This window comes from Apteryx mantelli, chromosome 6, assembly GCF_036417845.1.
Source record: "Apteryx mantelli isolate bAptMan1 chromosome 6, bAptMan1.hap1, whole genome shotgun sequence".
Classification (NCBI taxonomy): Eukaryota; Metazoa; Chordata; class Aves; order Apterygiformes; family Apterygidae; genus Apteryx; species Apteryx mantelli.
In genome coordinates, this window is record NC_089983.1 from 8763732 (window position 1) to 8780301 (window position 16570).

The window sequence follows — 16570 nt, forward strand, 5'->3', positions numbered from 1 at the left end:
ATCCCTCAAGGCCCTTCAGCTAGGAGGGAGGGAGGTAAGACACGCAGCAAATCACCCCACCGATGGCCACCGTGGCTTTTTAAAAGAGGGGGACAAGAGCCTGAGTTTCTCAAAACCTCCATTAGACTTTATTTAAAAGTTCTTTGTATAGACTTCCTGAAACAAAATCCACAATAAAAATAAAATTCCCATCCCACCCCCCCCCCAAAAATTGCTTTGCTTTGTATTTTATAAAACATACAGCATTAGAAGAATGCCAGAGACATTCTACACCACAATTTAAAAATTCTTTAACTGAGGCCTTGGTCCCAGCAGTGCATTTGCATTCAGAAACCTTGCTTCCTTTTCCTTGCTAGTTTGGTTGGCCACATATGGTACAAATGCATACAAGAGATCTAGTTTGAAATCTAATCCAGCAAAAGGAAAAAACAAAAGAATGAAAAATTGAACCGCTTGTTTATCAGAATTAGCTACTCTCTTACACAAAGGCTTTCCATGTAAAGTTATGCTCAGTTATGAAAATGATAAAAGCAAGCATGTAACAGTTGCAGTGAAATTAGTATTATGATTTTTTTTTTTCCTAATTTTTTACATCGCCTTAGATAGGCAGACTGCCGGAATCAGAAAGAAAGGGTAATTTAGAGACATGTTGAGACACGATAACAACCGGCAATTAGGTAAATATCTTGTAATGTTGAAGCTATACAATATAACCCGGACACACGTAGCACTCAGTCCACAAACAGTTTAGCACCATATTGATAGGTCATGCAGCAAAACACTTTCTTCAAGGTTTGCTCGGAAGGTAAAAGCATGGAATAGTACAGTGCAAGGTAGTCTATACCCTTAGCTTCTACAGGGGTAAGGTGGCAACGGCCGACGCTCCTGGTTGTCTCCGAGGTATGTGTTGGCAGGTTGCTGCCTCTATGTTCCTATTGTCGTCACAACGCCAGGGTTGATGGTACCTGGAAAGGTGGGATGGAGAAAGAGAAGACAAATGAGGTGGTTTCGTGCATGGGCACGAAAGGAGGAGAAGAGGCCCCCTCTGTTACCCCTCCTGCTGGGGAACGAGTCCTTCTGGGAAGGAGAAGAGGCACTGTAGTGTGCCTGGAGGTCAGCCTGGCTTTTCAAACAGAGGTGTCGGGCTTATCTGCGGCGCGCTGACGCCAATACGTGACTCTCGTTGACTTCAGCGGCACACCAGCCAGGCCAGGCTGCAGCGAGGGATGGGTAACTGTGGTCAAGAGTAGGATTTTTAACCAAAAAGCTTCATAATCAGTTCACAGCCTGTCCGGGTTATTTTTCTTAGAAGCTATTACCCAGCTAATTGCCAGGAATTTCTCCTGCGGCCAGTCCAGCATGCTAAAACCAGCCTGCTCTAGCTACAGCGATGCGCCAGACTTCTGCTGGCGTAAATACAGGGGCACCACCGTGCTGCGCCACTTGAGCTAGGAAACGGTGCCTTCCCACGCCAAGGAATTCCCCGGCCCTCCTCTCCAGATGCGCAGCAGCTGGGCGCGCACTACTTACCGGGAACGCAAACCTTTTCACAGTCTTTCTGCGTGTTAAACCTGTTGTCGTTGCCTCCGCAGCCGCCGTACCAGAACCTGGCGCAGCTCTTGGTCTCGGTGTCGTAGTACCATTTCAGCACGAAGTTCCTGCAGGTCCCCTCGTCTTTTTGCAGCCGGCAGATATCTGTGACTGCAAATAAATACAGGGGCAGGAAGGTTCAGGAATAGATGTGGGGTCCTGCGCCCGTGTCACGTGCCCCCTCGCTGCCCTGGCGTGCCACCTGATGTTGGTGTGCGTTAGTTGAGCCTGATCTAGCGACTAATGATTTTTGCTCCGTGTAGGCAGGGCTTGTGCCTGTTGTAAAGCACTACAACCTGGGGGCCAAAAATCAAGCTACTTAGAGGACTTGTCTCCCTCTGAAATCATGGCTAACTGTCCCAAGGCTTTCCGAAGTCCCTTTTCGAACCATGCAAGGCTCTGAGAAGTAGCCCTTTGCTAACAGAGAAGGCCCCTGAACTAGCTGTGATCCTAGGACTGCTCATGTGAATGAAGGATTTGTGAGAACAAGCACTCGATGCTGGCAGAAAGAATTTTATATGCGCTTTTCTGTGATTCTGCCTCCGCCCAGCAATAGGAAAAAGCCATCAGTCCCCAATTACAGTGGGTTGATTGATCTTACCAAGCCTCTATCCTACCAGAAACAGAGTCCCAACATATCAACGAGTTGAATATATGAAAGAATAGATGGATATAGGGTGAATATATAAAAGCTGCATCCGCAAGCAAGTTTCTTTGGGGTTTGATTAAAGAAAAGGCGTATTAAACCCTCCGAATGTTTTCAGGGGAGGAAGGACACAGAAGTCTGTCCCTGAAACCCTGACTAGAAAGTAGGTCTGGCAATGAATCCTAGCAAAGAAAAAAGTCGTGGCGGCAGGTTTACTTTAAAGGAAATTGCGGCTGGTGCTGGCAGCTGCTCAGAGCGCAGGAATGCTACAGTAAGTCCTCGAAGACGGGCCGGGAGCACGGAGAAGCGGGACTACGCGTAAATACAGAAATCGGCCCCGCAGACCTGTCAGACAGCTTTCGCCGAAGCGTCTGAGCGCGTGGGCGTACCTTGACGCTGCTGGGCTTCTGCACAGAGCCTGCCAAGAAAGAAAGCGTTTCTACCTTGGCGTTTTAACTCCTTTTTCCCTCCGCTGCTTGTAGGAGTCGCTCCGTGCTATGAGCAAGCACGTTGCAAAGGATCTTTGCTAAAAGAAACTCCGTCGTGCGACGGGTCAAACTCAAGTTGTCCGGGCTCTGCGCTGCAGCCGTGACGGAGATTTATCGGTTTGTTTTAGCGCTGCGTTTGCTGTTTAGATAAGAGGAGCTGGTAATACCTCCCTTCCGAGAGAGAAGGCATTTGTAAAAGGACTATCCTGGCCATTGATGGTTTTATTTGTTCGGTTATAAACACAGCCTTTGGAAGGAGGATTTCTTTTCTAATCTCTGTTTTTCCTTGGAATTTGAAATCAATATTGACCTTTCAATTCAGCTTTGCTATTGGACTCCTACAGCCAAAAGCTTCCTCCGGCCTTTGGCAGGCTCTTTTCCTTGTCTTTTAAATTATTTTTAAATCCATCTCCCTTCTTTTCTCTCTTCCAAACTACTGAAAGCCAGCAGATGCAAATAGAGGAGTGACTCTGCTCCGAAGCCTGCGCGCCCTTCAGGCAATCCAGCCAGCGAAGAAAAACATTCAGCTCATGGGAGGCGTAAGATAATTTTTCTCCGCAGCCCGGGGTCTAGACAGCTAGATGTTTTTTTGCCCCTTCATTCTCTTTAGGAGTGGAATTAGCACTCTGGATCAGCTGATGCACAGGGTAATTCAGCTCCCATTTTTAGCGGCAGATCCAGTTTCAGTGCTGGCTTCAAGCAAGGCTTCTGCGTTATATTAACTGCAAATTCACTTGCATCCTGGTGTTCGGGTTGCATCCCTTCACGCTCACACCACACGGGCTTGCGCCACCCTCCGCTTTCAGAGCACGAACGATGTGATTTAATCAAACCACATCTAGTAACTGCCCCATCGCATTTTGCCATGGTAAAAAAAAATAATAATAATAATTAAAGGTTATCGCAGAATTTACAAGGCTTTACTTGGGAGATGGGTCTGGAGCGTTGCTTCCTTCCCAAAGAGGATTTGGAAGATGAACTTATTTCTCAGTATTGCACCTGGCTCCCGTACTGGGTGTGGGCTGAACCGAAAGCCTGCTCCAAGGCGCAGAGTATTAAACGCTGAGCTTAAAGTCTGGCTGTGAACTCTTGTGTCTCTTTTTCCATGATAGATTCAATCCCTGGTTCTGCAGCAAACAAAAAGCTGGTGACTAGAGAGGGGGGCTCTTGTGGGGAGGGCAGAGACGCGAGCATCCCCGCCGGGCCCCTCGGTTGCTTTTCTTGTCTATCTGCCCGGGGCAGAATGGCGCCAAGTTGATGAAATATCAATTTAGCCTGAACAGCAGTGGCTGGAAACATCATCAAGGCATGTGATGATGATCAGAAGGGGCTGGTCTGTGGGCCTGGGCTAGAAAGCCCGCAAGAAGGCTTCCCTCTTCTGTAAAGAGATGCTTTCAGTTTCTGCACCAACGATGCTCCAGGACGTGTTTAATTGGGAGCTGAAATCATTGGCCAAACTGGAAGTAAAGATAAGATCCTTGGCCAAGCTGAAGCCATAGGTTTCTGCAAAAACCATATGTTGCTTCTGGCTGCAAGTCCTCAAGTTGCAACCAAGGGATCTTTGCCTATGATGCCTGTTTCCAGCACAGAAGCACCTTACAATCTCTTTTTAGAAGCAGCTGCCCTTCTAGGGGCAAAATAAAATGTTGGGGGGTCTTTAATTTGGCTTTTCAAACACTTCCGTGCCACTCTCAGGGTTAAAGTCTTGCCATTAGGTCCCCATGCTCATTTTGCTCCTTTCTTTACTCTGGGAAGGGGCCCAGAAACAGCGTTACAAGGTTACTGGGATAGCAAGACCCTGCTGTGATCAGGTTCCTGTCCCAAACCCGTCCCTGTTTGTTTAACCAGCACAGGTGATTCCAAGTCTCTACTTTCTTCCCAGGCCCGCGCCGCGCTCAGGTTCAGGGACCGCATGCTTCTCGCGAAATCTAGCACGTGCTTTTGCCGTGAGCTGTGGTTTGCGCTCGGGTGGTGCAAGTGTGGCATCTCCAGGGTGAGGCATGCAGTCAAGGTGCTCATGCAAAGCAGGTGACAGGACACAGTCATGCCAAGGAGCAAAAGAAAACCAGCTCTACGCTCTTGGTGATCTTGTGTCGGTCAAGCTTGGTGCGGGCAGCCGCATGCTATGAAATGGTCAAGGTGAAATCATGGATGTGCTTTGTTCTGTGATTGCTTTTTTTGTTTTACCTGACAATAATCTTTTCTCAGGGGGTGGCTGCTGCATTGCTTTCTCAGCTGCTGTTGGAGGAAAAAGTGCGGGGGGGTTGTTTTTTATCTATGTTTTCTCTCTGATCCAAACATTGTTTGACAATACGATAAAATGCGAAAGGATTAACGCCCACTTGGTACTTACATGGTTTCAAGCATTTGCTAACGCATTCAGCTTCGGTCTCAAATCTATTGGCATTACCACCGCAGCCACCATACCAAACCTGGCTGCAGATCTTGTTTTTGTAGTCAAAGAACCACACAACCTGATAGTCCTTGCACTGGATGCCCATGTCATAGTCCAGCAAGCAAGGGTCTGGCAAATCTGCGTTGCAAAATGTGCAAAGGTCAAATGATTCTGAAAGGGTTAAAAGCTCAAAAAGCAAAGAGATTCAGCAAAACAAGATAAAAAAAAAAAAAAACAACAAGCATTCGAAAATGTTGGGAACCAAAGGGGCTGGATCGAGCCTTTGCAGGTCACAGCTCACTTGGGTCACAGCTCTGTGATTCTGTTTCCTTGTATTTCTAAATACAAGTGTTCCCCAGCCTCCAGCTTTCTCTCCCCGCTCTTGCTTTCGTCACCTCTCCAAACCCGAAGCCCCTGAGCTGGAGCAGCAGGAGCCTTTTGCTCCCAGCCGATGCACGCCAGATCGGGCCCCCAGACGATTACCCCTGTCTATTTTCAAAGCTATTTGTCTCGACGTTAACTTTAATTTTTTAAGTAAGTGTGTTTATGTTAGTTCTAAAGGCAAGCCACACCTGGCAGATTTTAAACGCCTGAATGAGGATTTAAACATATGTTTCTTTCCTGCCCAGAAAAGATAACTTAGGACCAAATCCCAGTGTTCTTATTAGCAAAGAAGGGCCATCCGTGCTAGCAGCAGCTTTGCCTATATAAGGACTGCAGAATTTGGGGCTTGCTCGGAGGTATGTGGGAAGATTTATGCGCGGTCCTCTCTCCTAAGGCAGACCCTTCGCGCAGAGGACTGGAGAAGACTCAGTTAAACAACCCCCTCCAAATCCCCTGCTCTGGTTAATGTCTTTGGCCTGTTGAAGGACTCCAGATGAGTGGTGCCATCCTTGGAGACCTTCAGGCAACGTTTTCCCCAGATTGCCAACTGCCGTAAATTCTTGGGCAGAGATGCTCGCAGTAAATGGGTCATGATACCCAGCCCACTCCTAGGAGCTGAGATGCAGATGTCTGCATTTACATTTAAACCCCAAGTTCAAAGTACTTGCGGTCAGCTAGCTAAAGGATTTCAGTGCAGCTTTGTTCCTTCTAGCCCGCAGGGCGCACGGTGCATCCATCTTCCGCTCGGGCAGACAGATCTACACAACACTACTCCTCTTGTTTCCAAATGGCTGATGGGTTAAAGCCAAGGGGGTGGTTTTTCACCTTGGGGAGACAAGCCAGGTGGTGGCAGAGGAGAAGAAATACATGCAGCATGAATGGAAACACGGAAAGGGTGGGATGTTGCAAGTGCAGAAGAGAGGAATGGTTCAGAGCATCACGGTGATGATGGGACATGCAACAAGACAGAGAAATGAAATGTTCCTTCCCTGGAGCCAGCCCCATGGCCCGTCCACGGCAGCCAACCCCACTGGTGTCCTCAGCAGGCTGGAGGCAGCCTGGCCTGAGCTCTTCCCATTCGACATGAATGTCCAGACCCCGGCGGCAGCTCTTAAATTCTTACCGTCATTCAACGCGCTTAACCACCATCTCTCCACATTGTTGAATCTCCTTACCAGGAAAATGAGCTATGGTGGGACCAAACGGGCTTAAAAAAAATCCCAGAAGAGTGACTATTTGAAGGACAAGGTTTGTATGCCAGATCCCTAGCCTGTGCCAGCAATAGGACTATGCTGCTTTATGAAGGCTTGGGGCCCTTCAACATTTGTGGAAGAAGGGTTACAGCCTGGCACTTCCAGTACAATTGAATATAGTAGTGTTGCTATAATGACCTTGACATCAATGAAAGTGATGAGATGAGGTATTAACAGCTACAATGATTATGGGTTACTAAAACAGGTTAATGTGATGAACGATAGAGTAGGTTCTGACAGCTTGCTCATTAATGTTTTATTATGATAAGTCAATGATGCAGAGAAAAAAGGAAAGGGTAGATGGGCTTAAACTGGAGAGAGAGACTGTCATTTAGTTGAATTGTACTCCACAATTGTTCAACGCTGGATCCCCTGCTCTCCTTTTACTGTTGGACATGCCCTTGTTTAGAGCTCTGTGTTAGACCAAGACCCATTCTCTGCCCCAGATCAGGAGAGATTGAGCAAACAAGCATCAGGTGATGCTCAGCTATATCTACATCTAGGTCAGCTGGGGGTGGGGGTATGTAGGGTTCTGAGTGTCTCTGGCAGGGGATGTCTGGGGAGCAGTGTGTGCTTGGGCCCTGGCTCACCCCTTTCCAGTGATGGAAACAGGACTCAATCCAAGTCCCCCATGAAGCTCCCAGTGACTTCAGGGAGCTCTGGATCAGGCACAGGGCATAGACCCCACAAGTCCTGCAAAGGTAGGAGACTCTGCAAAGTGAAGGACTGGGTTGTCTCCGCTTCTCTGATCCTAGCAGGGCTACTCCTGCTCTGGGTTTGTGGAGAGGTCAATGGGAAGGCTGGTGCAAATGGCCAGGCTCCTGGTGGGAATCCTGCCTGTGGCACATGCATGCAGGCAGGGCCTGGCAGAGCCCCCTGTTTCAGTGTTCCCGCCAGTGCCGGTACTCACCGCTTTCAGGCCCTTCCAGTGGCTCGGTGCTCAGCATCATGCTGGCCAGGGCTGTCTTGGGCTGTGGCGGGGTCTCTGGGGGAGCAGAAACAGCGGTCAGCCAAAGGGAAAAGGATCCTGCAGCAAAGCTCTGGGTGAGCTCCACCACCATCAGGCAAGAGTCTGCAGCCAGAGCATCGCCTCAGGCAGGAGCAGAGGAGGCCGCTTTGAATAGCCAAGGCGTAGAAGTAAACAAAATCGCTGGCCCCCGTTCTAGCAAGGGGAACGCAAGACGCACACTAGTTGTAGGAGTCAGGCCTGGATCTGTTTACCCTAGCGCATACGTTTCAGAAATGTTTATTGGATGCAGCTGACACCATGAGTAATGCATGACCGCCCAGCAGTGCCAGGACAGATTCATGTTACTCTCCCCAACGGACTGCTCCGTTTTGCGGCCGTGCTCTTCCTTTGGTGGTGACTCCAAAGGAGCTTCTCTCAGTCCCCCCCCTGTGAAGAGCTGCTTCAAATTGCCTCCCGCTCACTGCACAGCATGCAACTGGGCAGTGACTATAAAGGAGTGGTCATGAACAGTCTGTAGCTTAAATTTGTATTTGCTCCTCTGGCCTTAGAGAGGGCAGGGACTATAGGGGGAAAAAAAAATTACATTCTCCAGGAGAACAAGTAGGATCTAGTAGTCTTCTCTCTTTTTCCCTGTAACCTTCAGGGGTTCTCCAGGTGTTGCATGAAGGCCTTTTGCCTTTAGAGATGCTTTGACCACTCTCCTCCCATAATGGCCTCACAAACCTATGGGAACTATGTTGCCAAGGACTTCCCTGGTAGAAGAAATCCCTTGTGATAGGAAGGAGAATGCGGTTCATATTGCGTCATGCTCTGCATGATTGCATCATATTGCATCTCGCCCCTTCCCAGGGCACACCATGGTTCATTTTCCATGGGGCTGCAGGGCGGGAGAGGGGTAGAGCCACAGAACAGTTGGATTTGCTCTTCTGTGGTGGGGGAAGTGTCATGTGTGGCTTTGGGTGACTGGTGATAGTGCAACCCAGTGGTCCAGGTAGCAGCTTGTGGGTATAGGTGGCTTTAGCCCGATTTGTCCCCTTTTTAGATTTACTCTATAGGCAATGCAATTCCTCTTGGCATTATGGGCTTCAAGTCATGGCATTTAAATGTTACTTCTACACATGGATGTCTTTTCTCAACATTTTTGTGGGCACATTTATTGCTCATGAAGGTAAGAGACTTCAAGCTTGATCCAAACCCGCTGAAGTCAATGGAAAGACTCCCTGCAAGCATTGGAAGAGGCTCTGAAGTGCCAGAATGAGCCAAACACAGCCCTGGCAGGACCAGCACAAGCTTCTCCACACCACCTATGCCAAACTATAAAAATATTGGCTTTGTCTTATATAGCAACTTTTGGCTATGCCAAAGGGCTTGGTGAGCTGCACATGTGAGCTCCCAAAGGATTAAACTCGCCATTTAATCCCTTCTATATGTTTTTGTTGGATAACATGTTATGCAAAGCGGATAGGTGGCTATGGAAATCACCATCTGAAAAACAGCTTTTCTTGCTTATTTTGCAATCGGGCTGGGCTGAATTTATTCTGTGTTAACCCAGTTTAGCTCTCATTATTAATTACAGCAATGCCTGCTGGACCCCACCAAGACACATTGTGTAAAGCCTTTTGCACGCACAATAAGACAGTTACCCCTCTGGGACTGGCTTTAATTGTGCCACAATCTGTGTTGATTTAACACCACTGAAGTGTCAACTTTTGTTTGCCAAAGCAACGTATTCTCACTGTTTCACAACCCAGTCCTGCTGCTGGGCCGTAGGATGCAAGACATACAGGGGCACAACTGAGCATTGTCAGGGCCTGGATCGTAGTTACCAACTGATTTCCCATCACTAACACAGTTTTTTCTTTTTCTTTTTTTTTTTTTCTGTCCAACATCTTAAATCGAAAAACAAATGTTTGTTTGTTTTCTCCAGTGGGCACTTACTTGTGCTGAATGTTCCTGTGTAGGTCACTCTGGGTTGGGATTTCTGGTAGCCAGTAATGACTACAAGGTATTTCTGTCCGCTCCTGAGGCCTCCGATGATGCGCTCGGTGCCAGTTAGGTTTTGCTTCAGGACTAGAGAGTGATCGTGTGCTAAGGTGACGGTGATATCAAAAACATAGGAGTTCGAAGGCTCCGGGCTGACCCAGCGCAGCTTGGCACTGTTTTCAGTGACATCTGTGATCTGGATGTCATTCGTCTTTGCTGCAATTTGAAATAAACACCAAGTGAGGAATTTGAAGAGGAAAGGTCTCAAGGAAAAGGTGGCTTAGTGCTGCGGGCACTATTTTTCGGTCCACAGAGACTGAATTTAGCTGCAACCAGTTGTGGAACGTGAAAACCAAGTTGTGCAGAGGTGGCTGGTGGCTTTGGGCATCTCGGGTGCCCAGCACCAAGTGATTTTTCTTAATAACCTGCTGCAATCTAGAAACAGTCAGAAGGCAAATCAAAGCAAACCTTTTATAATATGCGTACAATTCCCAGCATAACATCCCCAACAACTGCAAGCATGTCTGCTCAGATGCCCACTCTAGGGTGAGAGGGATTCACTGTATTGCTGAGGATCTTAAAGCAAAACCTGCTTAAGATCTGACGTAACCTTAGACAGGTCAAAGAAATGGTTAGTGAAAAGTTTTACTGCTCTGGACAAGGCTATGGCAGAGTATTGGATGAGGCCTTTAGAAGTGTTACTTGGAAGCAGCAGTGGAATGAGAAATGTCCAGAAACGTTCGTTCCTTGCAAGCTGTTGAAAACATTGACCCTTGCAAAAGCTGATTGCCCCATTTATATGGAGACATGTTCATTGGTTTAGTGTCCTGGTGCTTTGACACATGTTCTGGGTTATTTGTTTCACCTAGTGCTTGCACCCCCTTGCAAGAGCGCATGGGAAAGCTCTTTTACACTGACTTTGCTCACATGGAAGAAGTTCATTATTCCCCAAGAGGCTTCCAACACTGATTAAGTGCTGAACAAACCGCAACTATTATTTTACCGACTGAGAATTCAAACAACCTCATTGTATGAATCGCCATAAATAGCAAAATTTAGCTAAGCTAAGCTACAGTGAAAACATTGAAAGCAAATAGGCTTTTCACATACCGGCATGTCTTTTCCTACCGCCCGCAGTAGCGGTGGTGTTTGCTGTGGTATGGCCGGTGGCTTTGGTCTGGGCTGCGGTGCTTGCTGTGATCTGTGTGGTGGCATTGGCCTGGGCTGTGGTGCTCGCTGGGGTCCGGGCTGGGGCTTTTGTCTGAGCGGTGGTGCTCGCAGCGGGGGTGCTCGCAGCGGGGGTGGTTTTGGCGCGGGTGTTGGTATTTGCAGCAGGCTTGATGCTGGCAGTTACTGTGGTGCTGGCGCTTGCAGTTCTGCTTATAGTCACATCGGGAGCCGCATACCTGTTCATAAAATAGTAGGATATATTGTATGATAGGTCCTGCATCCAAACGCAAAGTTCTTGGTGCTTTGAGTGGAAAAACCCAAATTACTAGTCACTCTGGAATTCTTGACCTGAGTGATGACAGTAGCGTATGCTTCCTTCATATCCTTAATACATATTTAAATATGAAATTAAACACACTTAAAATTATATGTGTGCTTCTCTATCTTTCTCTAGTAGAGAGATTTGTTGCTCCTTTAATACAACACTAAAGAAATTGGTAACAGGCTGATAATCCTTATTACCACTGAAACTGCTTTTTCCTTTTTTCCAAGCAGAAACTGAGAAATGAGTGCTTCTGCCCCAGGTAGACTGTCAGCAAAGCTCCTTCTCCTGCAGACAAATGGGTACTTACACTGCTCTGTGCCCAGTGTGACTGAGGTTCTTGGCTTGCTGGTCACCCTGGAACCACTCACACTGTTTCCTTATCTCTGGAGACAGGTAGAAAGCAGAATCGCCTAGAGACAAAGAGAGCCTGGCATTAAACACCGCCTTTGAGGATGGCGGTTACCTATCAACGCTGCATTACCTATATTCCTTCTTAATTCAAAACATCCTTCTCTCTTTGCTTGTTCTGTTAAAGGCTGTGTAATATCTCTTGAAATTTGATGTGGTTACTGCAGCATCCAAGGCTGGTAGATTTGTTATCCCAACGTATAAACACGAGAGCAGTAACTACCGTGAGGGATATACGGTCTTAGTCTGTCACATGTAAACAGCATCCTTATAACAAAGCACTTGTAACCGCACAGTTAATATTTTTTTCCGACAGTTAGAAGTTTCCAGGACTCCTGTAAGCAGTAAATGGAAAAAAACTAACTGAGGAAACCTAAACATTTATTTGCAGGGAAAGATGTGCAGATGTTTGCTTCCTACTCTACTGGAAGACATTCCCGAACCAGTGCTTTGTTAGACCAGTGGACTGATTGTCAGGACTTTTTTGATAAAACTACTTTTCCTAGTAAGGGCCTGTTTCTTGTCCCTGCTGGCCAGATCTGTTTAGGATATCTGCTAACTGGCTTTAGCTGGAGATCTGGCTTGGGATCTCTAGCTAAGCTGAGGTACGGATTTTCAAGGTACGGTCTGCGCATCCCAAACATAGCAACGTTATTTATCTCTGAACAAAGACTCCTGTTCATCTGGTTCATAGATCTGAATGCAGCAACTCCAGATCTCTGTCTGAGCAGGGCAAATGTCTGCTAGACAAGATGTTTATGTCGAAGTTAGGAAGAAAGATTTACTGGGTATTCAGGGGGCTCTGGGTCAGCGCTAGCCTGGTATTTGTGCTGCAGAGGGCCAAGTGACCCGGCAAAAGCAGACCCAATGGGACACAGTCTCTTGGCACGTAGCAGAACTGCCAGCCAGCCACACACTGGATCGCGTCAGGCCACACCAGTGGGACCGCAGAGACCGAGTCAAACTGGATAGATGTGCAGAGTCTGCTTGATGGACCAACAGACTAAAAGGCTAGCACAGGACAGGTCAGGGAGACCAAAGAAACAGACAGATTCAACTAGACAGACATATGAGAAGTAACAAAACGTACCAAATGGTACAGATCTTATAAAAAGAAACTGGACAAAAGGATCACTTCAGTGGGACCTACTGGCCAAAAGAGGTAATCAGGCCAGAGCCCACCCAGCAAACAGGTAGACCAAACCTGGCAGATTAACCGTACTGATGTCATATGTTGCCCCTTTCATAGTACTTTGGCTGAGGGATGTTATACTTACTTCTGATAAAAGATGGGAGCAGTCTCCCAAAGCGTAGTAAGGGCTCCTCGTGAAGCTCTCCTGGCTTATCAACCAACTTGAAGAACACATCGTTGGGCTCACTAGCTAGGCTGTAGATATTCTTGACATTCACCTTCCTGCCAATGCCCAAGACAACGAAGAAATATCCTTTGCATTTGGCATCGATAACAACCCTTTGCAGGTACTCAAGTTCCTGTTTTTTCACTTTTCCAGTGATCATCAGAACTATGACTTTTAGATCCCGAGGGTTTGGTGCAGTTTCAAAAATATGAGCCATTGTGTGTTCAATTGCACTTCCCATAGCCCTTGTGCCATAGAGCTGGGTCATTTGGTTCTGTAGGTAATTAATAATCTTCTCTTTGGATCCATAATCAGTTAGTGAAAACTCCGTTTTTACCGGTGAGAAGCTTGAGTTGGTTTCATATTCATAAGGAGCTTGCTGCAGAACTGCAACTCTTGCATGGTGTTGAGATACTTTTGGGTCAGAGCTGATTTCCAGGTTACTTACGAGGTGGGAAATGTATTTCTTCATCTCACTGAACTGCAGAGGGGTGGTGGACTCAGAGCTATCCATGATGAAGGCTATGTCAGTGTCCACGTCTGTTGGGGCTGCCCTTCTGTCTCTGAATACAGGTCTCTGACTACCAAAGCCACAGACAGGGTCAGGGTCACACACATCTAGGGAAGAAATACAGAAGGTTTCATTTGGATGAACTGAAGACGATCAGTCCCTTGTCCCTGTTAAAATCCCTTGTGCCATATGAAATACTACCAAGCCATGGACATTTACCCATCCGTTAGTTGACACAAAAGTCATTTCATCCCAAAGCACATTTAGTTATGCATTTAGTGTTTTTCACGCGCTCCTTTGTCCAAAGAGATCTCTGAAGCTCTCTGTCATAAATGGCAGAAGGCCATATTTTAGAATGCTTAGCCATTGGCGTTTGGGCTGTCAAAATGGGAACAGGCCAAAAAAGGAGCTTCTCTTTATAAAAAGTGGAGAACGCCCATGTTAAGCAGTGAGCCTCATTCACAATGCCAATGTTTTCTGCTCAACCTAAGAGTATGAATGCCTTGTCTTCAGCAGCAAAAGGGCTGAATCCCAACTGGGCTTCCCTTCTGCATTGCTAACAACCGACTGCTGCGCAACCAGTAGGATTTGGCACAGGCTACAGGGGAAACTGTGTGCTTTACCCAGACAAATGTGACAAGTCAGGAGTCTCCTGATAGTTTCGTTCAGCTGACTGCCGCTGGTTGGAAGAACGATTGCATGTCCAACTGCTGTGTTGTTGATCTGGGTTAGATGCAAACAAACAAAAAAAAAAAGGCATTAGTAATTGCGTCTTCTACTATTTTCAGCTCCAAGTAGGGGAGAGCAGTTTTGTGGTTAACTCTAAGAGATTTTCTTCCCAGCACCCTGTTCTCCCTCTGCCAAGGAAGCTACAGTACTTCTACCTTCCCACCCGTTGCCTTTCTGTCTCAGTCATATCTTTCTCACTATGAGGACTGTCTTTTCTTCTGTTTCATCCAGCACCTGGCACACTGCAGCCATGGTCCAGGATACAAATGACTCATCATAGCATCATTAGTAGTGTTTTGCAGCATCCCACACTGCATTGTGGGATTCTTTCCTAATAGACAAGTTGGATAAGTTTGCCCTGAAATACTTTCTTAGTGTTAAGTGCTTGAAGGGCTTGATCCAGTGCCTATAAAAGCCAACAAAAGTATGCCATTAATCTCCCTGTCGAGCTGGACTGAGGTCAAAAATAAAAAAGGAGAGTAAGAGTGAATGATACTGACCTCCAGAGCTCTGATGAGAGCCTGGTCCTGTCTGCTGGTGAGGAACACGGGCATGACCCCAGCATCGTAGAGTTTCAGCACCGCCTCGTTGAGCTGCGGGGAGGCTCTCGTGTCCCCGTTGCTGAAAAAGACAGCCACCTTCCTCATAAGGAACCCGCTTCGGGCACGCTTGAAGGTATTCCTGGCCACGAAGGACATGGCAGTCTCCAGGCTGCGTGGCTTTGTGGTCAGGGTCGCTTGGAAGTTTTGGATCTGCTGGAGGAGGCTTGATTTCTTCCTGGCATCAGCAAAGCGGATCTCGGTGGTGACCTCGTTGTTGTAGGTGACCAGTGCCACCCGGGCACCCCGGGGACAGTTGCTCTCAGCAATGGTTAAGTTGTTAACGACTCTGAGCACAGTTTGCTTCATCCTGTTGATAACTTCCCTCCCGACACCTGAGGAGGTGTCGATAGCAAATGCCAGCTCAGTTGGGAAGACAGGGCACTCCTTGGGACCTGCCAGAAATGTGTGTCAGGAACAGTTAGTGCCAGATATTTTTATTAGGGTGCAAGGACCAGATCTTCAGCTGGTATAAATCATTCATGCTGCCATGAGCTGATTTACTGACTCATTGAGCATCTGGCCCCCAAAGACATAGTTATAATGGGATTTAAAGGACTGAAGGTGACTTACCATAGCAGCAAGCTGTGGAAAAGATGGGAGAAAAAAGCAGTTTAGTCAATGCGGTTCATATAACATGATTAACAGACAAGGTGAGCAACAGGGAATTAGCAAAGCACTGATGTACTCACGGCATTTGTCTTTGATGTTCCGGACAAGCGCACATTGCTTTAAAAAAGAAAAAAAAGAGAGAAAAAAGGAAAAAGATACATGACATGCTAAACAGAAGAGTATTTCAAAACAGCAAGGGAGAAAGGATGCCACACTTACATCTCTGGAGTCTCCTCTGTCACCTTTAAGTCCCTGTTTGAAAAATAAAATGAAGTTGATTGAGTGCAATGTGTCTTTTAAGGGTGTCCCATGAGGCCGTTTGGAATTGCTGTTTAACCATGGATCATGCACAAGTAAAGGGGAAACCTGGCTTTTTTTCAGCTTTGTTTCCAGCAACAGGTAAGAACCATTTTCTTCTTTCCTCATTGACCTTGCTACATGACAAGTCAAGCCAGACCCTCAGTGCTACAACTGTTTTTCTCCCCGCATGGGCCGTGGGGTGAGATTCATTCCCAGGTGGAGGGTCAGCACCTTGTAAATGCCATAATTACCTGGGGGATTTCACACCCACTTTATGATGGCTATGGGCACAGGGACACTTTTGGGATGTTAAGCACAGGCCCAGATAAGGGTTGCAGATTGGGTGAGACAGTAGAAGTTTTCTCCCTGCCCCTCCATCCTTCCAGCTTTGTGGAAGGTGACACACAATCTCCAAGGGGAGCAATATCTTTGCACCATGTCACCTACAACTGGGAGAAATCCTGACTGTATTTCAAGCATCAGCAAGGCCCAGCCGGTCAGCTGGAGAAGTGTGTACTCTGCTGAACAAAACCTATTGTTTCCTGGCTTTATTTCTTCCTCTGAGCAGGGCAGGGGTGGGAAGTTCCCGGGAGTGTAGGAGACACTTGGTGCTTTCCTCCTGCTTGCCCATTTTGCAGCCTTGCCCCAAGCCATCTTGTCCCCCTCTGGCTCTATTCTTGCTTTACGTGGGCACCCAGTGGCTGTTCCCAGAGGAAAGGGACCAAATAAAACCCCAGAGTGGGTCAGAGGAATGATGCATGCGCTTTCAGGCCTGCTGAAGGGAGCTTGAGAAGCACCAGCATTTTGAGCAGATTAGTGATTTCCAATTGTTTAAAAAAAAAAAAAAAA

General features: G+C 47.2%; 1 protein-coding gene across 1 annotated transcript in view; it reads right to left on the minus strand.

Annotated features, from left to right (window-relative positions):
* Window positions 1-437: 437 nt before the first annotated feature.
* The window catches only part of COL6A3 (collagen type VI alpha 3 chain), a 66343-nt gene continuing 50210 nt past the window's right edge, over window positions 438-16570 (minus strand). Inside the window, exons 33-46 of the mRNA XM_067298705.1 lie at window positions 15641-15673; window positions 15502-15538; window positions 15383-15394; window positions 14711-15204; window positions 14105-14204; window positions 12890-13588; window positions 11512-11614; window positions 10820-11115; window positions 9665-9925; window positions 7667-7741; window positions 5078-5257; window positions 4912-4962; window positions 1531-1701; window positions 438-965 (exon numbers count right to left, since the gene is read on the minus strand). Of these exons, the coding sequence (XP_067154806.1) occupies window positions 925-965; window positions 1531-1701; window positions 4912-4962; window positions 5078-5257; window positions 7667-7741; window positions 9665-9925; window positions 10820-11115; window positions 11512-11614; window positions 12890-13588; window positions 14105-14204; window positions 14711-15204; window positions 15383-15394; window positions 15502-15538; window positions 15641-15673 (2553 nt within the window). The 3' untranslated portion in view covers window positions 438-924. The remainder of the gene's footprint in view (window positions 966-1530; window positions 1702-4911; window positions 4963-5077; window positions 5258-7666; window positions 7742-9664; window positions 9926-10819; window positions 11116-11511; window positions 11615-12889; window positions 13589-14104; window positions 14205-14710; window positions 15205-15382; window positions 15395-15501; window positions 15539-15640; window positions 15674-16570) is intronic.